This window comes from Aegilops tauschii, chromosome 3 (assembly GCF_002575655.3).
Source record: "Aegilops tauschii subsp. strangulata cultivar AL8/78 chromosome 3, Aet v6.0, whole genome shotgun sequence".
NCBI lineage: Eukaryota > Viridiplantae > Streptophyta > Magnoliopsida > Poales > Poaceae > Aegilops > Aegilops tauschii.
The window spans coordinates 540010608-540034405 of NC_053037.3; the positions used below are offsets into that span (position 1 = coordinate 540010608).

At 43.3% G+C, this 23798-nt stretch overlaps 1 protein-coding gene across 1 annotated transcript; it reads left to right on the plus strand.

Moving 5' to 3' along the window:
• Positions 1 to 18390: 18390 nt before the first annotated feature.
• On the plus strand, positions 18391 to 22433 carry LOC120976946 (uncharacterized). Its single transcript, XM_040404643.1, has 3 exons — positions 18391 to 19056; positions 20886 to 21033; positions 21131 to 22433. Exons 1-3 carry the CDS (start codon positions 18461 to 18463, stop codon positions 21875 to 21877), a joined length of 1491 nt encoding a protein of 496 aa, XP_040260577.1. The 5' UTR covers positions 18391 to 18460; the 3' UTR covers positions 21878 to 22433.
• The last annotated feature ends 1365 nt before the right edge of the window (positions 22434 to 23798 follow it).

The window sequence follows — 23798 nt, forward strand, 5'->3', positions numbered from 1 at the left end:
GTGCCATGGTATGGCCTCAACGTGCCCTGGTTAAAAGCAAAGAAGGTTTGATTTATGTCATCATGCACGCCCTTCATAAATCGAACCATAATCGAGGAAGTTCAATGATTTCGAGAGGGAAATCACCAAGATTGAAGGGGAATCCAAATTTCCATCCTAGTTTGTCATTTAGTTTTTTTTTCCAACGATCAACATACCGCCTCAAATGCAACGTGTTCAAATTTGACATTTTTCCGAACTCATTTACCATATTTAGGGGATTATGTGCATTTTCTAGGCATTAACTATGCACATAATTCAAATTCGAACAATCGGTGCATGAAAAGGTGCACAAGAACGGTCTGGAAAACCATGCTCGTGCTATTTAGTACATTCTCATGCCTTTTACAACGAATGGGAAGATATTTCAAGGAAATGTGTGCGAATAGTCAACCATAAACGCGTCGTTTACTGGGTTAACAACTATACAAAGATGAAATACATGCTTGGAAAACATGACGCCTCGTGTGGTGCCATGATATGACCTCACCGTGCCCTGGTAAAAATGTCGTCATGCACGCCTTTCATAAAACGAACCATCACCGAGGAAGTTTCATGGTTTCGAGGGGGAAATCACCAAGATTGAAGGGGGATCCAAATTTCCTTTGTCCTTTGTCCACGAGTTTTTTTTCTATGATGAACATACAACCTACAAATCACCGTGTTCAAATTTGGCACTTTTGCGGGTTGGCTACCTCTTGAGCACTGCGCTGGTTTTCCCTTGAAGAGGAAAGGGTGATGCAGCAAAGTAACGTAAGTATTTCCCTCAGTTTTTGAGAACCAAGGTATCAATCCAGTAGGAGGCTACACGCGAGTCCCTCGCACCTACACAAAACAAATAAATCCTCGCAACCAACGCGATAAGGGGTTGTCAATCCCTTCACGGTCACTTACGAGAGTGAGATATGATAGATATGATAGGATAATATTTTTGGTATTTTTGTGATAAAGATGCAAAGTAAAATAAAACCAAAGTAAAAAAGCAAAGGAAATAACTAAGTGTTGGAAGATTAATATGATGAAGATAGACCCGGGGGCCATAGGTTTTACTAGTGGCTTCTCTCAAGAGCATAAGTATTTTACAGTGGGTGAACAAATTACTATTGAGCAATTGACAGAATTGAGCATAATTATGAGAATATCTAGGTATGATCATGTATATAGGCATCACATCCGAGACAAGTAGACCGACTCCTGCCTGCATCTACTACCATTACTCCACACATTGACCGCTATCCAGCATGCATCTAGAGTATTAAGTTCATAAGAACAGAGTAATGCTTTAAGCAAGATGACAAGATGTAGAGGGATAAATTCATGCAATATGATAAAAAACCCATCTTGTTATCCTCGATGGCAAGAATACAATATGTGCCTTGCTGCCCCTACTGTCACTGGGAAAGGACACCGCAAGATTGAACCCAAAGCTAAGCACTTCTCCCATTGCAAGAAAGATCAATCTAGTAGGCCAAACCAAACTGATGATTCGAAGAGACTTACAAAGATAACCAATCTTACATAAAAGAATTCAGAGAAGATTCAAATATTGTTCATAGATAAACTTGATCATAAACCCACAATTCATCGGTCTCAACAAACACACCGCAAAAGAAGATTACATCGAATAGATCTCCACGAGAGAGGGGGAGAACATTGTATTGAGATCCAAAAAGAGAGAAGAAGCCATCTAGCTAATAACTATGGACCCGAAGGTCTGAGGTAAACTACTCACACTTCATCGGAGGGGCTATGGTCTTGATGTAGAAGCCCTCCGTGATCGATGCCCCCTCCGGCGGAGCTCCGGAACAGGCCCCAAGATGGGATCTCATGGGTACATAAGGTTGCGGCGGTGGAATTAGGTTTTTGGCTCCGTATCTGATCGTTTGGGGGTAGGTAGGTATATATAGGAGGAGGGAGTACGTCGGTGGAGCAACAGGGGGCCCACGAGGGTGAAGGGCATGCCTAATGGGGGTGGGGGCGCCCCCCTACCTCGTGGCCTCCTCTTTTGTTTCTTAACGTAGGGTCCAAGTCTCCTGGATCTTGTTCGTTCTGAAAATCGCGTTCCCGAAGGTTTCATTCCGTTTGGACTCCGTTTGATATTCCTTTTCTGCGAAACTCTGAAATAGGCAAAAAATAGCAATTCTGGGCTGGGCCTCCGGTTACTAGGTTAGTCCCAAAAATAATATAAAAGTGAATAATAAAGCCCAATAATGTCCAAAACAGTAGATAATATAGCATGGAGCAATACAAAATTATAGATACGTTGGAGACGTATCAAGCATCCCCAAGCTTAATTCCTGCTCGTCCTCGAGTAGGTAAATGATAAAAATAGAATTTTTGATGCGGAGTGCTACTTGGCATAATTTCAATGTAATTCTTCTTAATTGTGGTATGAATATTCAGATCCGAAAGATTCAAGACAAAATTTTAATATTGACATAAAAATAATAATACTTCAAGCATACTAACAAAGCAATTATGTCTTCTCAAAATAACATGGCCAAAGAAAGTTATCCCTACAAAATCATATAGTCTGGCTATGCTCTATCTTCACCACACAAAGTAGTTAAATCATGCACAACCCCGATGACAAGCCAAGCAATTGTTTCATACTTTTGACGTTCTCAAACTTTTTCAATCTTCACGCAATACATGAGCGTGAGCCATGGACATAGCACTATATGTGGAATAGAATGGTGGTTGTGGAGAAGACAAAAAGGAGAAGATAGTCTCACATCCACTAGGCGTATCAACGGGCTATGGAGATGCCCATCAATAGATATCAATGTGAGTGAGTAGGGATTGCCATGCAACGGATGCACTAGAGCTATAAGTATATGAAAGCTCAACAAAAGAAACTAAGTGGGTGTGCATCCAACTTGCTTGCTCACGAAGACCTAGGGCATTTTGAGGAAGCCCATCATTGGAATATACAAGCCAAGTTCTATAATGAAAAATTCACACTAGTATATGAAAGTGACAAAATGAGAGACTCTCTATCATGAAGATCATGGTGCTACTTTGAAGCACAAGTGTGGTAAAAGGATAGTAACATTGTCCCTTTCCTCTTTTTCTCTCATTTTTTTATTTGGGCCTTTTCCCTTTTTTTGCCTCTTTTTTTTATTATTTTTCGTCCGGAGTCTCATCCCGACTTGTGGGGGAATCATAGTCTCCATCATCCTTTTCCTCACTTGGGACAATGCTCTAAAAATGAAGATCATCACACTTTTATTTTCTTACAACTCAACAATTACAACTCGATACTTAGAACAAAATATGACTCTATGTGAATGCCTCCGGCGGTGTACCGGGATATGCAATGAATCAAGAGTAACATGTATGAAAGAATTATGAATGGTGGCTTTGCCACAAATACGATGCCAACTACATGATCATGCAAAGCAATATGACAATGATGGAGCGTGTCATAATAAACGGAACGGTGGAAAGTTGCATGGCAATATATCTCGGAATGGCTATGGAAATGCCATGATAGGTAGGTATGGTGGCTGTTTTGAGGAAGGTTTATGGTGGGTGTATGATACCGGCGAAAAGTGCGCGATATTAGAGAGGCTAGCAATGGTGGGAGGAAGAAGGGTGCGTATAATCCATGGACTCAACATTAGTCATAAAGAACTCATATACTTATTGCAAAAATCTACAAGTTACCAAAGCAAAGTATTACGCGCATGCTCCTAGGGGGATAGATTGGTAGGAAAAGACCATTGCTCGTCCCCGACCGCCACTCATAAGGAAGACAATCAATAAATAAATCATGCTCCGACTTCATCATATAACGGTTCACCATACGTGCCCCCTCCGACGGAGGTCCGGAACAGGCCCCAAGATTGGATCTCGTGGGTACAGAAGGTTGCGGCGGTGGAATTAGGTTTTTGCCTTCATATCTGATCGTTTTGGGGAACGTAGGTATATATAGGAGGAAGGAGTACGTCGGTGGAGCAACAGGGGGCCCACGAGGGTGGAGGGCGCGCCTGGTGGGGGTGGGCGTGACCCCCTACCTCGTGGCCTCCTCTTTTGTTTCTTGACGTAGGGTCCAAGTCTCCTGGATCTTGTTCGTTCTGAAAATCACGTTCCCGAAGGTTTCATTCCGTTTGGACTCCGTTTGATACTCCTTTTCGGCGAAACTCTGAAATAGGCAAAAACAGCAATTCTGGGCTGGGCCTCCGGTTAATAGGTTAGCCCCAAAAATAATATAAAGTGAATAATAAAGCCCAATAATGTACAAAACAGTAGATAATATAGCATGGAGCAATCAAAAATTATAGATACGTTGGATACGTATCAGGTTTCATTTGCCATATTTAGGGGATTATGTGCATTTCCTAGGTATTAATGCACATAATTCAAGTTTAAACAATTGGTGCATGAAAGGGTCCACAAGAACGGCCTGGAAAACCATGCTCGTGCCACCTAGTAAATTATCATGCCTTTTACAAGGAATGGACAGATATTTCGATGAAATGTGTGGCAATAGTCAACCACAAATGTTTGTTTGTTGGTTTTCATCTATAGAAAAAAAATGAAATAAATGCTTAAAAAAGATGACGCCTGGCATGGTGCCATGGTATGACCTCACCATGCCATGGTAAAAATTTGAGAAGGTTTGGCTTATGTCGTCATGCACGTCCTTCATAAATCGAACCATCACCGAGGAAGTAACATGCTTTCGAGAGGGAAATCCCCAAGATTGAAGGGGAATCCAAATTTCCATCCTAGTTTGTGATTCAGTTTTTTTCCAACGATCAACATACCGCCTCAAATGCAACGTGTTCAAATTTGACATTTTTCCGGGCTCATTTACCATATTTAGGGGATTATGTGCAATTTCTAGGCATTAATGGACATAATTCAAATTTGAAGAATCGGTGCATGAAAAGGTGCACAAGAATGGTCTGGAAAACCATGCTCGTATTATTTAGTACATTCTCATGCCTTTTACAAGGAATGGGCAGATATTTCAAGGAAATGTGTGGCAATATTCAACCATAAACGCGTCGTTTACTGGGTTAACAACTATACAAAAAATGAAACACATGGTTGGAAAAACATGACGCCTGGCGTGGTGCCATGTTATGGCCTCACCATGCACTGGTAAAAATTGGAGAATGTTTTCCTTATGTCAAGATGCACGCCTTCCATAAATCGAACCATCACCAAGGAAGTTTCATGGTTTCGAGGGGAAAATCAGCAAGATTGAAGGGGGATCCAAATTTCCTTTGTCCTTTGTCCATGAGTTTTATTCTACAAAGAACATACAACCTGCAAATCACCGTGTTCAAATTTGGCACTTTTCCAGGTTCATTTGCCATATTTAGGGGATTATGTGCATTTCCTAGGCATTAGTGCACATAATTCAAGTTCAAACATACGGTGCATGAAAGGGTGCACAAGAACGGCCTGGAAAACCATTCTCATTCCATTTAGTAAATTCTCATGCCTTTTACAAGGAAGGGACAGATATTTCGATGAAATGTGTGGCAATAGTCAGCCACAAACATTTGTTTATTATGTTTTCAACTATAGAAAAAATGAAATAAATGCTTGAAAAACATGAAGCCTGGCATGGTGTGCCATGGTATGACCTCACCATGCACTGGTAAAAATTAGAGAAGGTTTGGCTTATGTCGTCATGCACGACCTTCATAAATCGAACCATCACCAAAGAAGTTCCACGCTTTCGAGAGGGAAATCACCATGATTGAAGGGGAGTCCAAATTTTGTTCGTTCTTTGCCATGGAGTTTGTTTCTACGACGAATATACACGATCACCGTGTTCAAATTTGGCATTTTTCCGGGCTCATTTACCATATTTAGGGGATTATGTTCATTTTCTAGGCATTTAGCGCAAATAAATCCAATCCAGCTACAGGTGCACAGGTGTGATGCGAGGGACGTGGATTGTCATTCGATCGTGGCACATCCTACGATGCACACGCTCGATCCGCGTGGCTGGGGTTCTGGGCAATCATAAAGCAACACACAATAGACTCAACACACACTGTTTCCGGAAGCAACGGAGATGAACCGTGTGCGATAATGAACGAGCAAAATTGTAAGGGAAGCCAATTTTTTGTTGTCGTTTGTCGTTGAGCTCTTGAATACCACCGCACTGTACGGCTGCCCGGCCCCTCCGTCCCAGAGCTCTCTCCAGGCGCCGTCCATGGCACCGCGGTGCACTGTAACTGGTAAGGAAGCGATGCCATCCCGCCGTGCCGCATTCCTCGCCACCCGCGACCGCACACATGGTAAGGAAGCGATGGCATCTCTGCGCGCCGAGTTCATCGTCGCCGGCGGCCAGACAGTTACATGGGCGGACTTTGAGGCTGCCATGGCCGAATGGGTGGTGGATCTAGAGGCGGCCAAAGCCGCACAGAAGGAGCGGAAAAGGCAGAAAGCAGTCGAGAAAAGAGAGTCCCGCCGCCGCAAGAAAAAAGAGGCCGCACGCCATGGTGAGGAGAGCTTGGCGGAGATCGAAGCACGCTGGGCCGCCGCCTACAAGGCCGGGAAGGAGAACACCAGCGTCTGGCCAGCATGCCCCGATGGCAGCATGTGAGAAGTAGTTTAGGTTTATAGTATTAGAGAAAATTACCAGTAGTACTTTAAGTTTGTAGTATTAACGTACAACGTCGGTGAAAGCATCCTTTGAGGGCTTTGAGCGTTGATTAGCACGTGTGGCCGTGTGCATTTTTTTGCATTAATCATTAGAAGATCACAAAACACACGGTTTATATGCCGCACCCATCTGCGTTTTTTGTGTTAATGACCCATAAGTCAGTTACCTGTGCGATGTTTCCTAATAAACCAGGCGTACCATTGACTGAAAAAATCAAGTACACGTGTACATTTTTTTGGGGACGGGATCTGCCAACTTTCTTTTTTCTCGCACATGAGTATTTTACGCGCTTCGTCTGCGTTGTGTGTTTCCCCTGCCCAAGTTTCAAGTTTCGTAGCGAAATTTTCATTAGGCGCGCGATTTCAGAATTTATTCCTCCAACCACATCCCCACCCTCAGTATCCCCCCTCGTGCCTCCCCCTATTGGCATCTCAAACCACCGCCGCCGCAACCACAACTTTAACCACATCTACGTTCTGCTCGGATCCAGTCAGGTAACCCACTGATCTCTATCACGAGCCCCACCTGATTGCTTAAATGGAGCCTGCGAAACATCCTCATGCCTCCAAATCCCCACCGCCAGGAGCTGATGGCAGTCCATGGCGCAATGGCCGCTGTGCATGTTGACCTGGAGGAACACCTTGACTCCGCCGCCGACGCCGACATGGTGCAGGCTCTGGCCCAGATGAAGTCCCCCAGCGACTACCCCCTAGGACTTAACAGGTAAGATCTGACCAGCTAAATCTTACCAATATCGCTTGCAACGGCTATGATTTGTATGGTTGATGTATTAAGCATGTTCGTGCCTTGTTTATTTCAGTACTGCACACTGTGTGATGTTCAAATATTACCGTGTCCAGCTCAATTTCATCAATAACAGCAACAAACTTACAATACATGACTCAGGATATCACTAGAGATGCTGCCCAATTGCTATTTTTAGTGGATGCTAACCCTGTTGTACTTAACATGCCCATCCATGTACTTACGCAAGGTCATAACGGCCGATGCTGTTTTTTGCCGTCGAGGTTAGCTGCATCCCATGTCTTACAATATTTCACATAATTTGTGCAATTGCAGTTTAACTTCTACCATTTACTGGTTGCCTGTAGGTACACATGCCTGTGGCACTTATCCAAGCTTCGACCTGGAGGAACAGCTCGCCTCCGCCATCGCTGACTTTGGGCGGGCTCTGGACAAGATGAAGTGCCCCAGCAACTACCTCTCAGGACTTACCAAGTATGTACTCACCAGCTCAATCTTACCAATACCAGTTGCAATTAATGGGTATGTTCTGTACGATCGATGTATTAAGCATGTTCTAGTTAACATGCCTAACACGTTTTTGCTACTTTCCCTACCTTTTTATAGACATTTGGGCCATTCTCTGCTCTGGCAGCACCTGCCTTGTGATGTTTAACTATGCCAATTGCATTTTTATCAGTACCGGTTTCAATGTCTATTAAGCCTGTTGCAATTAACAGTTGAATCCATTTTTAAGCAGTTGTATTTCAATGGCTACAAACTTACAAAACATGACTTAGGATGCTGTTAAGCCTGTTGCAATTAACAGTTGTATACATTTTTTAATCTGTCGATTTGCTACCATGCTACTCTCCGCAATGAAGATATACTAGAGATGCTGCCCATTTGCTATTTTTGGTGGATGCTAACCCTGTTCTACTTAACATGCATGTCCATGTACTTACGCAGGGTCATAACGGCCGATGTTGTTGTTTGCCGTCGAGGTTAGCTGCATCTCATGTCTTACAGTATTTCACATCATTAGTGCAATTGCAGTTTAACTTCTACCATTTACTGGTTGCCTATAGGTACAGATGTCAGTGCCACTGATCCAAGCTTCGACCCGGAGGAACAGCTCGCCTCCACCGCCGCTGACTTTGGGCGGGCTCTGGCCAAGATGAAGTGCCCCAGCAACTACCTCTCAGGACTTACCAAGTATGTACTCACCAATTCAATCTTACCAAAGCAGTTGCAATTAATGGCTATGTTTTGTACGGTCGATGTATTAAGCATGCTGTAGTAAACATGCCTAACACATTTTAGCTATTTTCCCTTCCTTTTTATAGACAACTGGGCCATTATCTGCTATAGCAGCACCTGCCCTGTGATATTTAACTCTGCCAATTGCAATTTTATCAGTACCGGTTTCAATGGCCACTAAGCCTGTTGCAATTAACAGTTGTATCCATTTTTAAAGAGTTGTATTTCAATGGCTACAAACTTACAAAACATGAATTAGGATGTTGTTAAGCCTGTTGCAATTAACAGTTATATCCATTTTTTAATCCATCCCTTTGCTACTGTGCTACTCCTTCGCAATGAAGATATCACTACAGATGTTGCCGTTTTATTACCATTTGCTATTTTTGGTGGATGTTAACCCTGTTGTAGTTAACATTGGCTTTCCATGTACTTACACAGGGCTACAATGGGCGATGCTGTTGTTTGCCGTCGAGGTTAGTTGCATCTCATGTCTTATACACCGTCTATTCCTAAATATAAGTATTTTTAGAGATTACAATATAGACTACATAAGGAGCAAAATGAGTGAATCTAGATTCTAATCTAAACTATATCTATAATTCTACATACATCCGTATGTAGTTCATATTAAAATCTAAAAAAATACTTGTACTTAGGAACATAAGTAGTTGTATTTTACATCATTTGTGCAATCTCAGTTTAGCTTCTAACATTTACTGGTTGCTTATAGGTACATATATGAGCGGTACTCATCCACGCTTCGATCCCTTTTGCGTATGGGGCAATGAGATATTCATGAACAAGCGTCAAGTGAGGAAACTAAGAAAGATTGTTAGGCGAAAGAAACGGGTGATTGGAATTAAGCTTTTTATTTACACTTTGTCGAAGACAACAGTGAACTTTAGGATGGTAAGTAATGTGTTGCCTTTTCCCCCCGCCCACAACAAGTTACTCTATTAGACCTCAGTATCTGATATTTTCTCTTTTCAGAGGTTTCTGAAGCTATTTACTGATGATTACCTTGCAAACTACATGACCGGAGTGGAGGCAACTAAGGTTAAAGTATATAATTCATGCTACCATGATAATGCTCTAGAAGTCTTCCTGAAGGCGGTGAAGGATGGGCGGACGATCGTCACAAGGGGTTGGACAAAAGTGGTTCGTGCCTATGGCATGCAGGAAGGCACATTATGGGCATTCCGCTTCTTCAACACCGTCGGCAGTCAAAATGATTTACACTTGTCTCTTCACCTTTACCGCCTTTAAATATTGTGGTTCATCATAGTTAATTGCTGCCTAATCCTGTAATTACTGAACATATTGTACTGACAATTTTATTTATGGATTCACTGTTGAACCATTGTGCTGAGAATTTGAATTGCACGTTTCATATTTCAAAATTTCCAATTCGAATAATAAATTACAGGAAAAAATAAGAAGAGAACAGACGGTCATGGAACTTTGCAAAAATAAAAAGCGCTTGTGATGGATAGCCCAATGCCACACAGTTTTCTACATCAAATTGTGTGTGATGTAGTTCATGAAAGCAAACAGTTAACCAAGGCAGAGCGTGTTTGATAGTTACACCTTTCACACACGAGTGTATACATAAAACTGTGTGTGATGTACATACGAACGGAAAGGTTTTCCCTGGATTGACTGTGTGGGATGTACATAAGAACAGAAACGTATTCCTTGGATTGACTGTGTGTGATATACATACGAACGGAAATGTTTTTCTGGGATTCACCGTGTGGGATTTACATACCTACGGAAATGTTTTTCTGGGATTCACCGTGTGGGATGTACATACCTACAGAAATGATTGGGTTTCGATGCCTCACCCGATCGCACACGGCCCCAGCCTGTGTCCCAGGAGGGCCTATCCCCAACGATTTCTGGGTCGTGTGGGAAGGACCCCCCTATCGCCCACACTCACTTGGCGACGGTTCCAAGTGCCATCGCGGAAAGGGTTTAAAACCGTTTGTATAGCACCGACGCGTACTAGTGTTAGGACAACAACGAGTCAACTGTTACATGTTGCGGTAGTTGAACCCATTCCTCTGCATGACTTGTCTTTGCCATAGTAAATAGTTGAAACCCACTAGCATGAGTAGGACTTGTTTGAGCCATGATGTGCCTACTCATTCATGCTTGCTTACTATGCATGCTATGCTTAGAGTTGTGTCATGTCTGATTCATCTGAAATGGATTGGGACGATGGTGTGTCCTACTGTTGAGAGCTAACTGTGTGAACATGATTTGATAAAGGTAGCGATGACAGACCATGTAGGAGTACATGCTGGGTTGTCTCATTGAAACCGTCCTCAGGAACTGAGTTCCGTGTTTGTGATCCAAGATAGTTACTACCACACATTGGGCCCTGAAATATAACCCCGCTCGACTTATTAATCGCTTTGTCCTCTGTCCAGGAGTTGCAACTAGTTTCTGGTGTTTGTAGGATATGTGTTGGAGGTCGTGCATAGCACTGACCCTAGCAGTGGGCTATGATGCGGTATAGACACTATGGCATGGTGTACCAAGGCACCAGTTTGGTGGGCTTGGGAACCCTACCACATTGTTTTGGGCCGTAGTGGAACCCTCGGTCGGACTTCCTTGCGGATGGAACTCAAATAGGCGATAAACCTGGACTAAAAGACTTGTGTGGTTAGTCAGGTCGTGTTCTACACCCACGTCGGCTTCGCTTGAAGTCTCCCGAGCACATGTTGTGTGCAGATGCAAAGTGGTGGAAACATGTGTGAAGAAGTACACCCCTGCAGGGTTATGAATGATCTATTCGAATAGCCACATCTGCGGATATGGACTACATGGAAAGCTTATATGGTTCATAGATAACTTGAAGTGGATACTCTAAAATGCACAAGATAAGTGTTAGTGCTATAGATGGCCTTCTCGTAGGGAGACGGGAGCGGATCCATAGTGGTGTATTGTTACGGTGAATATGTGGACTCGTGTGCGCTTTCTCACCTCAAGGAAAATACAGCTGGTAGTCGTAGAACAGGATAGCCAGTGAGTGAAAGCTGGCATGTTGCAGTTAAACTTCACAACCCCCTTGTTGATACTGATACATATGTAGATAGTTTTGATGTAAGTCTTGCTGAGTACATTTGTATTCACGTTTGCTTAATTTACGTTTTTGCAGAGGAGACTTCAGTCTCAATTTAGATTACTGCGATGAGTTCGACCTTGACCAATTAGCTTGGGAATCAGACAGAGGTCTGGTTCCTATGAAGGGTCTTGTAGATAGTCAGGCTTGTCAGCCTCTTTCTTTTGTAGTTGTCTATACTCAAACATGGTTATGCTTCCGCTTGTTGCCTGTATGACTTTGTATGTTAGGTCATGAGACCCATGTTTGTAATATCATACTATGTATGGCTCTTCGGAGCCTTTCAAATAAATACTCTAAGTCGTAGAGTTTTGTTGTGATGCCTTGTTGTATTTACACATATTGAGCATATTGTGTGTATGTTATTGAAATGCTTGGTATGTGTGGGATCCGACACCTAGTTGTTTATTCTTGGTAGCCTCTCTTATGGGGAAATGCTTCCTACTGCTTCCACTGAGCCATGGTAGCTTGCTACTGCTTCGGAACACATGGATTGACCGGAATATGTCCTTCCTTGCTCCCGTGTCTGTCCCTTCGGGGAAATGTTACGCGGTGGTTTACTAGAGTCCTTGTAGCTTGCTACGACTCGGTTACACTCGCTGCTGACCGACACGTGCATTGCTGGGTCATGTATGTATGTCCCTGTAAATTTGTGCCACTTTGGGTTTACGACTAGTCATGTCGGCCCGGATTCTCTATCATATGGATGCTAGCAACACAATCATATACGTTAGCTAAAAGTCCCAAACGGTCCCGACCAAGGTAAGGTTGCAGTCGTGAGAATACTGTGTGTGAGGCCATAAAGTTATATGATGTGTTACATGCTAGATCGGTGTGACTTAGGATCAGGGTCCTGACAATAGTATACACGGGTTGAATACAAGCTCGTACAATATGCCTTCTGCAAAACATCGCCTCATCCCTACTACGCTTCACCGTTGCTCAGAACTAAAAGATTTTATCAACCCTTGTCACATTCATAGCATAGTGGATCTACTATAGATGGAACAACATGGCGAATCCCAGAATTAGCGAGACGGTGCCTTCTTCTTCTTCTTCTTCCTCTTCTTCTTCTTCTTCTTCTTCTTCTTCTTCTTCTAAAACGGGTAAGTGTTGCCGCTTCAATGGAGAGAGACCTTGTTTTTTACAGACCTAACATCGCAATCATGCTCGACACTATGTAGGTGGAGTCATGTAAAAAATAGATTATTATTTTTGAAGTTTGGATAAAACATTGCTTTGTCTAGTGTGTACAATACATATGTGGAGCGACCAGTTCGCTCTCTTTCTCTCTCCAATCTAATTAATAATAGAACTTTTATTAAAAGTAAATCGAAATGGACCAGATCTACTATAAAGATTCGCCGAAAGTATAAAACACCTTCAATATAATACAAATTACATCAAGGTCCATGGACCACCGAACGACCACTGTCGCCGCAAGAACGAGCCGTCGATGCACCACTGTCGCCACACCCATATTGGAGCTGGCCTGACCTTCTCGATGATAGCTAGGAAGTCTTCGCGCACGTGCCCCTAAGGACCAGCGCCCGGAGCCACAGTCTTCGTCGTTGAATTCTTCAATCGATCTGAAGAACTTAACACCAAATATCATCGTTGCGTACGTACGACGAGTAACCCTGACTGCGCTGCCCCAAGGAGCTTGCAGGAATCTATGGCAGAGCTTTGTCTAATCCATCACAACGGACAAACTTGAGGAGGATCGAAGCCAGGAAGATTGACTTGAAGAAGAAGCGTCGCCATCCGTCCAAACACTGCCCCTGTGAGGACTAAAACCCTACCTATCTACTAGCCAGATCTGAGGCACCAGAAATCCCCTCCCCGCCATCGGCTGTCGGAGCGGCATGCGAAGGGGAGGGGAGTCCACGGACTCACCAGTGAAAATCGAGGGGAGGAAGGCTTTCCCTAGTTGCCTTGCGAGAGGGGGAAGAAAAGCATCACTTTTATTATCTTGTTTTAATAAACCAACAAAAATTCTTGCAACTTGGTTTATGGTAAGGTGAACATTAGAAGTGTATAAATAGTTTTATCAATGGGAAAGTGTATAAATAGTTGTGTAAGGGCATCTCCAACACGGATCCTAAACCAGCATCATATCCGTCTGTGGATCACTGGGGACCAATCCGCGGGCACTAATACAAGAGCCAGACATCCAACCCTGCCCACATACGTTTCAACACCAATTTGAAGAAACAGGACAAAATTCAGCAAACATGACGGAATTGATTAATTTAGACATATTTACATAAAACAAAAAAAATTCCGTCCATTTAACTAAAAATTAAAAACCCCAGGAGGCTAACTTGTAGCGGATTGTGACCTTGTACATGTGGCCGTCCTGCTCGGACACATCATTGTCTCCATTGTTTGCTCTATTTTTTTTTCATATTTAGAGCTCATTTGTTGCATGTTCTCTTCATATATTATGTCCCATTGAACCAAATATTTTTTCTGAGCATTTCACATTTAGTATTTTATTTGGTTTTTATTAGTTTTCTTTCTTTTCTTGTGTCTACAGGTTTTTTGGAGCAAGCTAGGACAAAGCACGATAAAAGGATCAAATATGGGTTCAATACGGAGACAGCGAGGGGCCAGACTTAGCCATTTTGGAGGTCGAAAAAAGTTATTTTTTTTCAAATTTGTCTAAATCAATATATAATACCAGAAATTGCTCGGCATCATTCTCACGAATCCAACGAGCCCAAGAACGTCAAAATCGGAGTCCGTATGAAGAAATGGTCGTCGTTTTATCGGAGGACGACAAATCGAAAGACGATGTACCATACGATTATCCATGGTCGTATGGCTGGTCGTATGACCTGCTCACACCTCCGAAAGTTGCCTTTTAGACGGGATTCTTTACTGACTTCTTCCCCATTCAAACCCACGAGGTCATTGGCTCATAAAGAAGAGATTGGGAGAGGATAAGGCTCATCTAGAGCCCTTGGATGCATCTCATCAACGGAAGACGCAAGGGAGGCGCCCTATATATCATCTTGAACCCTAGCCGCCGCTTCCATCATCTCATTCGTCACCAGCACATCCAAGTCCATCTCCATGCTGCTCCATCAACCACCATAGAGGAAGGGACAAGATCAAGGGAAGAACAGAGGGCTCCACCACCGCGAGCACCGACCTTCGGGCTGGTACCATCTGCATCGTGCTGGCACCTCCGCCGGTGCCACCCCTGTCATCACCACCGGCGCTGCATATGCCTTCTCCCTTCACTAGCTCTATGTCGGCTTGTAACTTAATCCTTTCCTTTTATGTTTGAGTAGTTGTATTTGCGCTCAAGGATACGGATGAACTCTTCTATGATTACTATTATTTTGATTCCCAAGCGATCCAATATGCTGTTGTTCATGTTCGAGTTAGTATTCCCATTAGTGTTGAGAGGAGGCCTCACTCGCACTATCATTGTGACTGGCCGTGGAGGAACTATTGTCCTTCTACGGGTTAGGATGTTGAGGTAATTTGAGGTGATAGTAAAATCCTCAATTCCTAGTCTTTGCAAATTGATAGGGGAGTTCAGGTAAACCCACATTTGGCTGCATCCACGAGGAAACCCTTAGTTACTGGATGTCATAACCGGCATGGGAAGCTATGGTTGGTGGTGTATGTGGCATGAAATCCACGTTGGAGTAGAACATGTTCCGTACTGGGAACCACCCACTTATGCATATGAAGAGTCGATATAGAGAATATATTAAAGACCGTTTGCTCCGTACTTACTGCGTAGGTCACATTTGTAGTGATGACTCCGGAGTCCTAGAGAACACTTTACTAGTCAAGCACCGTCCTACTAACTCAATATCTTAATATTATTGTTTTTACCTTCTTGTTCGTAGTATAGTAGACACCCCTTTTATCATGTTTCCCTAGCAACTTATAGAATAGGCTATTTTCAAACCTGGTTTGGGTGCGTACATGATTGCGTTAAGTGACAGCGTAGTTGTGGGGGTTTGTGGTGCCTTCCTATCTGCTCCCTGCGGTTTAGCACTTCACTAATCACGAAAGTGCTACAACAGACCTGTGCACTTATAGGTCGTCAAGCATTTTCTGCCGCTGTTGCTGGGGAGCACAGCGCTTGGTCATTACTTACACGCACGCACTTAGCTTATCTCGTTTGTTGCTATTATCTTACTGTTTTTCTTGAACACCAAAAAAGTAAAAAAAAACTACTAATCATGTCGTCCAAGATTTCTCTTAATGAACATATTGCGATGGAGGACAAGAGAGACATAAGCCCACCATTGGATATCGATGATGAGAAGATAAAAGAATGGCTCCAAAAATTGGACAAGAAGAATATTCAATCACTTGCATAGATTGTGGAACCGAAGGGCATTTCACTTATCAATGTAAGTAAAATTATGATCCAGTGCTAGCAATTTATAATAGTGGTGCAATGCTAGTATAGAGGTCTTACAAGTTGTACTCCATCTGGGTTTTGAAAGGGCAGTATACAAAAGCTGTATAACTGGAGTTGATAGGGAAAAAAGATCTTTGGGATTTGGGACACACTGAAGTGGCTGGAACGAATAAGAAAAGGAGCTTTGGGATACTGATACATCAATCTTTTCCTTATGAAGTTCCAAATAGTCTAAGACTATAGGGATAGCCTGCTAGCAACAGAGCCCTATCAGAGTGTTCCTACGAATATATACTCCCACTGTTAACTCCTGTTGTTCCTAGGATGTCCGACAATAATCACTCCCCTCTTGTCATTCTCTATACCTACTAATAAAGCAATGTGCGTTTCTTTAAATTTTTCATCCGTTCACCACCTAAACATATCAAAACCTTTTTATCCAAGGTGGTACTAAATTTTTAGGTGTCCGTATGCCGCAGCGCGCGCCCACGAACTAAGCCCAAGGGAAAAACAGTCGCGCACAAAGGTATCCCAGAGAAAATCTAAAATAAATGAAGGATCATGGAGTCGAACTCACGACCTCAAGTCGTGCGTACAATGTACCAGGCCAACTGAGCTATCCTAGTTATATGTTCGCAAGTAGTAGTTTCTTTTTTGAGGGAATCAGAAGTACTAGTTGATTCTATATAATTCCAATCCATCTAGCTCAGTTTTTTTAGGGGGCGTCTAGCCCAGTTGGGCCTCCATATGCCCATCGGCCCCTAATCAAATTATTTTTTTCGTTCGTCCATCTATTGGCAAGGATTGGATGTGTTGGTGGGGTTAAAGGAAGGATCAACAATTAAAAGGCATGAGTTTCTTAAAAAAAACGTACATGATATGATGGCTAAAAGAAATGTGAAAGGAAGGTTGGCAACGATGGGAGGTTTGTGTATATATTAAAGGAAGGAAATTATATTGAAAAGGAATGGAAATCCATGTGCGGCCAAATAAGAAGGAAGGAAATGAATCGATCAATAAAAAAGAAAGGAAATTAATAACATATAACATTATTCCCCATGGAAGGAAATTATATTGAAAATCCATGCCCGTGTAATCGTCTCATTATTTATTATATAAATAAAAATAAAAGCAGGGGAAATAAAATCGACTGACTCCAGAAAATACCCACAATACATTCGGCCAGGTGGCATGCGATAACAATTAATTTCCTAGACCACAAGGTGTTGATTATTCTTTTTTAGAAAATGGGATAACATCTGCTTTGAAAATCTAGCATACACGCTAGCCACAATATGAAGGCATTTTTTTGTAGTCATAAAGATCATGTAAAGTTATTTCGTACTATAGCTGAGAATGGATTTATTTGTATGAGGGCTAGCCAATGAGTAATAGGATGAAACAAACCTCTATTTTTTTCCCTTCCTCTCCTTTCACTGTTTGGAGGGAGTAGCTCATGGATGATGGCACTCACGTCTATCTCAATGAGATTAATTTTTGAAGTTTTGTTAAACACTTCTTTCACTAGCGCAGTTGAATGATAGTGAGTCATGCGATAGACCAACTCATTATCTTAGATTAACCATATGTTCAAGGTGTTCCTATTAGGCGTACACTACGACCACCGTCGGCGGGACAGGAAGGACGATAAGCGATGATACATGTCTGACACTCTGTTGAAATGCACGACATGCACCTACTGGGAGGGGTTCTTGAGCTATGCTTATTGCGCTAGGTCTGTATGATATTATTTTTCTCCGTTGCAACGCACGGGCATATTTACTAGTGAATACTGATGACTACATGAGTACGAAATAGGACCCACATAGACTTCATTATTTACATACATGGCCCGGCCCTACCAGCGCCATAGGTCCGCTCATATTGGTAGAGCAAGTCGTCCTTCCGGTGGCCTCTGCTTATCGTCCTAATTTCCATACGCATGCGGAAAGGCAATAGATACCATATATAGCCACACTAAACGTTACAGCAGTGTGGTCCTCGAGATCTACTGTACGTAGATTTCCGCTAAACCATCACGTACGACCTGCGATCTCGACCTTACCTGCGTTATGCGTAACTGCGTCTGCGTTGCGTCCAGGGGAGGACAATTACTCCTGCTGCATGCATGCAGGCTGGCGCATAAATCTCTGCGTCGCGTCTCCCTGGAACAAGAAACCGAAACGCCTACGTACGTGTACTACACTCGACGACTATAGCGCCGTGGTCGTACGTGTTAGCTAGGTTGGCACGGTCGAGCATGCGGATCTCCGGCGGGCAAGCGCTGGGGGAGGAGGCGGCCGGCGTGGTGCGGCAAGCGGTGAGCTTGGCGAGGGTGAGGGGTCACGCGCAGGTGACACCACTGCACATCGCCAGCGCCATGCTTTCGGCGTCCACGGCATGCACCCTCCGCGCCGCCTGCGTAAGGTCCCAGTCCCACCTGCTGCAGCACAACGCGCTCGACCTCTGCCTAGGCCTCGCGCTCGACGGCCTCGCCGAGGCAAGGCGAGCAACCGCCGCGAGCCGCCGATGTGGCGACCACGTCGAGCTGGCGCCGTCGAACGCATCCGTGGCCGCGCTGAAGCGGGCGCAGGCGCAGTGTCGCAGGGGCGCCGTGGGCGGCGACAAGGTCGAGCTCAAGCAGCTCATCGTCTCCATCCTCGACGACCCCAGCGTCGACCGCGTTATGCGCGCTGCCGGCTTTTCGAGCTCCCAGGTCAGGGACACTGTCCTTTCTTTGGACGTCCCCACTTTACCTGATCGGGTTTCCCAGAAGATTAGGGCTGGAGGACAACCATCTCTCCAGACCGTCCCGGAGCTTTACCTGCCAGTCGTCGCCGACGTCCCAGACGGAAGGTAGTTTGCTAGTTATAGAATGTGACGTGTGCGTTTATCTGTTTGACTCGTTTTTTTGTGTGCAAGTGGATTTTTAGCTTCCTCTCTTCTTAACTAGGGCTTGATGTTTCGTTGCTTTGGACACCATAATGGCACCGAATGTCACTTCCTAGATTATATAAGATCATATTGCTCACACAACTGTCGTTTGTTTTTCAAAAATCTCCATTTCTCTTTTTCCTCTTAGTAATCTTCTTGATCTTGGCATCACGTCTCCATCGGTATCGCCGTTGATGACTTATGGTTTGTCATGTTTGGGAACCAACCCACTGGATAAAGGCTTCTCGGTACTGAAGTACCGAATACCCTAACACCCCCTCCCTCCTCCCACGAGGTATGTTTCCTTACCATTGTTGCAGTTGCCGCCGCTCCTTCCTTGCAGTTCAACTGCGTGAGTGAAAACTCTTTGTCAAACCATCTGGACTAGTGGCACTTGATTGTAGTCAACCCAAGTCCCCCTCTCCCGTGACGATATTTTGACATGGTCTTCAGTAAACTTTGTCAGATGTCAACTAGTGCATAATTTAGAGCCACCATGGTGTAGCCAGTGGATTTGAAAACGTCAACAAGATGACAACACTATTTGTGTAGCCAGTGGATTTGAAAACGTCAACGAAGAACTTTCCTATGGCTTTACCTTTTCTTAGTTTTCTCCTAGTTAATTTGCACCAGTTTACTTACACAATATTGATAATGTTTTTATCTCCGATGTAAAAATAAATACTCACTCATCCGTAAATAGATGTTCTTTTTGCCATTTGACATTATCTTCGAGATGTATCTTGAACTATTACATTTTGTACATAATAGTACTAAACAATATGAATTATTTTATGATAATATTTCTTTTATGATAGATCCAATGATATGATTAGTTCTTTGCCATTCTAAATGTATTCTTATATATTTATATTCAAAGTTGAAAATCGTTCTATTACGCACACTTTGTATGAAGTTAGTGGTGGACCGAGGCTTAAGCCAGGGAGGGGGTATCATGGGTTAACTTGGATGGACTGGATTATTGGTATTAACATTATATACAAAAATATGACTTATTTATTCCTTGTTTTCTTTGGGCTGAAATTGTGCCAAACAGGGGTTGGAGCCCTCCTAGGCTCCACAACTTCTAAAGTAATGTATCTCAAACAGAAAGGATGTCGCCCAAACACCTAAAAGGCTCCAATATTGGCCAACCCAGTAATTTCATTTTTAAATAATTTATGTATTTATAAATTATGAATCATAGTCAACCTATTTTTAACATATTATGAAACTAGTTTACATAAATGGGCTAATCCTATATTGGATTTAAAATAATAATCATATATATATATATCAATATAAATGTTTGTATATTTGAAATGGAATATTAATCCCATGTTTAAAAAATACTCATGAATACCAAAAAATACATATTCATATATTTCCTTACAGTATGGTTCATGTATTTAAAAAACCATGTATTTCAAAAGAATTGAGTACATATCTAGACATATAGTTTATAAAAAATAAAATATTTACCCCAAATTAAATGAGATGTAAAAACATTAAACATAGTGGGAAAACTTAAATACATTAAAACATAACAATTAGTAAAGAGAATGCAGAAAATAAAATGAGAATTAAAAATAAAAGAAACTCGTTTAGGCGACAATCCGTTCCTATTGGCGTTGAATAGGATACGGTGAACACAGGAAGCAGCTGCACTAATTTAATATTCCCAGGAAATTTGTTTGGAGTAAATTAGTACTATCTAGACATGCACACTTATTTTCTCTGTTCTGTTGCAGTGAGTGTCAAGCTAACAAAGCAAAATCAGGAGCAAGGTGGCCGGCCCTTTTTGGCGGCACTGAGGTAGTCCCAACGACGGCGAGCCTTCCACCGTGGCTCCGCCGCTACAAAGATACAACATACTGCGGCATCAGTCCTCATGCAGACGTACGTATAACACATCCAGATATATACATGTGTCTACAGCATCTCACCCATAAGTCATGATACGAGATTGCCCGGCCGTGAGCCGTAACACATGCAGGCTACCTGCGGCCGGCCGAAGTTCACAGAGCTCACCGCCCAAAATCTCAAGATCCTGTGCGACGAGCTCGAGCGGAGCGTTCCGTGGCATGGGAACATCATTCCCGGCATATGTAGCACGGTGCTCCGGTGCCGATCTGGTGTGACGAGGAGGAGGACGGGGGACAAGTCGTCTAGCTCGTCCTCGTCGACGACAACCTGGCTGCTCTTCCGTGGAAGGGACGGTGGCGGCCAGACGGCGGTTGCTCGGGAGCTTGCTAGGCTCGTGTTTGGCTCCGACGCCGACTTCACTGCACTGCAGGGTAACCCCAACAATCCTGCACGCTCCGGCAAGAGGCAACCATCGCCGGAGAACGACGGTGGCATCGGAGCGAGGCTGTTCGAAGCAATCCTGGAGAACCCTCATCGTGTTATATTAATCGACGGTGTCGACCGACTGGATCGCGATTCCGAGATTTGCATCAAGGACGCGATCGCGGGAGGAACAATGGTGGGGGGATGCAATGGAGACGTGGTCGGTTTGGAGGATGCCATCGTAGTGCTGAGCTCTGCCGCGTTGGACTCCGCTTCCTCCCCACGGGTGAAGCGAAACCGCGAGGAAGGTGATGCCACCGAGATGGAAGTGAGATCTCGTCGTCTTAACTGGGATTTGAACGTTTGTGCAATGTGTGGGGAAGAGGAGGACGACGGTTTGGCTGATGCTGAGAGGATCCTGAATGACGTGGATGGTGTTTTCCTTTTCAATTAGCACAGAAATTTTCCTTCATTATTCTCCCTCTGTTTCAAATTACTTGTCGTAGAAATGGATGTATTTAGAACTAAAATACATCTAGATACATCCATACCTATTATAAGTAATTCGGAACGGAGGGAGTACCATTCTAGGTATTTTGAACGAACTTTTTCGGTGATTTTGAATGATCTTTAATATGGGCAGGAGGTGTTAGTCTGTTTCTCGGACGAAGTATCGAAGTTTCAATCCTATATGAGTTTTTTTCTATTATAAAAACTTTTTTAGGTATGCTTACCAAATAGTATGTGTTTACCAAATAAAATCATATTTTTTTACACAATCACACTAATATGGCCAGGTAAATCATGAGCAAACCAACTAAAAAACTATGCCCCCATCGCAATGCACATGCACTTATCTAGTTTTTTTTTAATTCACTTATCTAGGTTTCTAAAATAAAGAAAAGAACATAGATTACCAGCAGGTGACTTCGGTACGTGCGTTCTCAAAAGTTGATCTCAACCAACCGTTTGTGGATGGATAGATATCTCACAACTGTATTTAGCATCAGGACACGGCGTAAACTAGCATGCACATAGTGAAGCTAAGTTTCATAATCTACCGGAAAATTTAAACAATATTACTAAGCCAAGTGGCTCTGGTTCCACTAGTTCACCGTCAGGGAGTAATAATTCAACTGTCTTCTCGTACTGTCGCATGTACTTACGACCGATACATTGCGGAAGCAAAACGTCACCTGCAACGAGCTGGAGGACACATGTATAAATGCGAGAATATCCTGGAGCTGCCAATAATGTTGATCAAGTTGCCACAGTGAAAACTCATCATTGCTCTCCTAGCCCAATCCCTGACTGCTATAAGGGCTGAAGATCGCAAGATCTATCAGCATTGCGGTACATCCCCGCCGGCCAGTCCCATCACTAATGTATATCTCACCACCCACGGTTTGGCATTGGCAGAGAGCGGCAGCGATCTTCGCTGTGTGGTGATGATGCATTGATGGCTGGGTGGGTTGCCTGCCCTGATCAAGCGCGCGCCCGCATGTACTTTGTACTACTTATGGCGCGTACGGCCACATGGTACGTATCAGTTCTACGTAACTTAATTTGTTCACAAGGAAGATAGTGATCTACCCAACGGGGATGGCGTGATCTGGAGTTTTTTTTCTAGAACAAGATGGTGATTTGGAGTGTTCCGCATAATTTGCTCCTGATCGGTACTACCTTGCTATAACTGATACAGAATCGTGCATATTCATGTGAGGTTTCTGCCGCTGCGTCACCTCCTAATTCCAATAGTTTAAGGATATAAAGTTTAATTAAGAGACCTACCAACATCAGTATGATAATGGCATGGTTGAATATGGAGCTTATGAAGTACTACTCGAAACAGGCTTTCGCCCCGTTTTATATAAAGCAACAACATCAAAATAAAGTTCACGGCCGAACGATACAAAGTGATGAGAAAGTCCTCAAACAATGATGATCCTAGGATGATCAGAACACGCAAAACGCACTCGGCTACGCTGCCGAAATAAAGCAAGGAAGAACCGAGAACAAGCCATGCTATGCCTTATAACACCTAAGCACCTAAGCTCCACGTCAAAGCCCCCAAGAGGGAGAACGGCGCTAGGCGTCGCCGCTGTCAAGTCAATCGGACGATGATTTTCACCCGGAACACGTACACGAGGAGGAGCATCACGATGACGTCTTCAAAAAGAATGTGGCGCCTGTAACATCCCAAATTTTCAATTTGGAATGTTATATATAGATCATCATTGCATAGCATATTTTATTGCATTTTGGCAAATCCTCGATAAATCCTAAGCAACTCAAGGACCCTCGGAGAGAGTTGGGGATTTTCTCGATTTTTCATATTTGATTTTATCAAATAATAAAACGAGGATTTTGGTTTT

What these genes read in the sequence shown, in the direction of transcription:
- LOC120976946 (XM_040404643.1), top strand. Translation starts at nt 18,461, where the DNA reads ATGCGGATCTCCGGCGGGCAAGCGCTGGGGGAGGAGGCGGCCGGCGTG. An exon ending in GCCGACGTCCCAGACGGAAG is followed by an intron (nt 19,057 to 20,885) that starts GTAGTTTGCTAG and finishes GTTCTGTTGCAG; the next exon opens with TGAGTGTCAAGCTAACAAAG. An exon ending in GCATCAGTCCTCATGCAGAC is followed by an intron (nt 21,034 to 21,130) that starts GTACGTATAACA and finishes TAACACATGCAG; the next exon opens with GCTACCTGCGGCCGGCCGAA.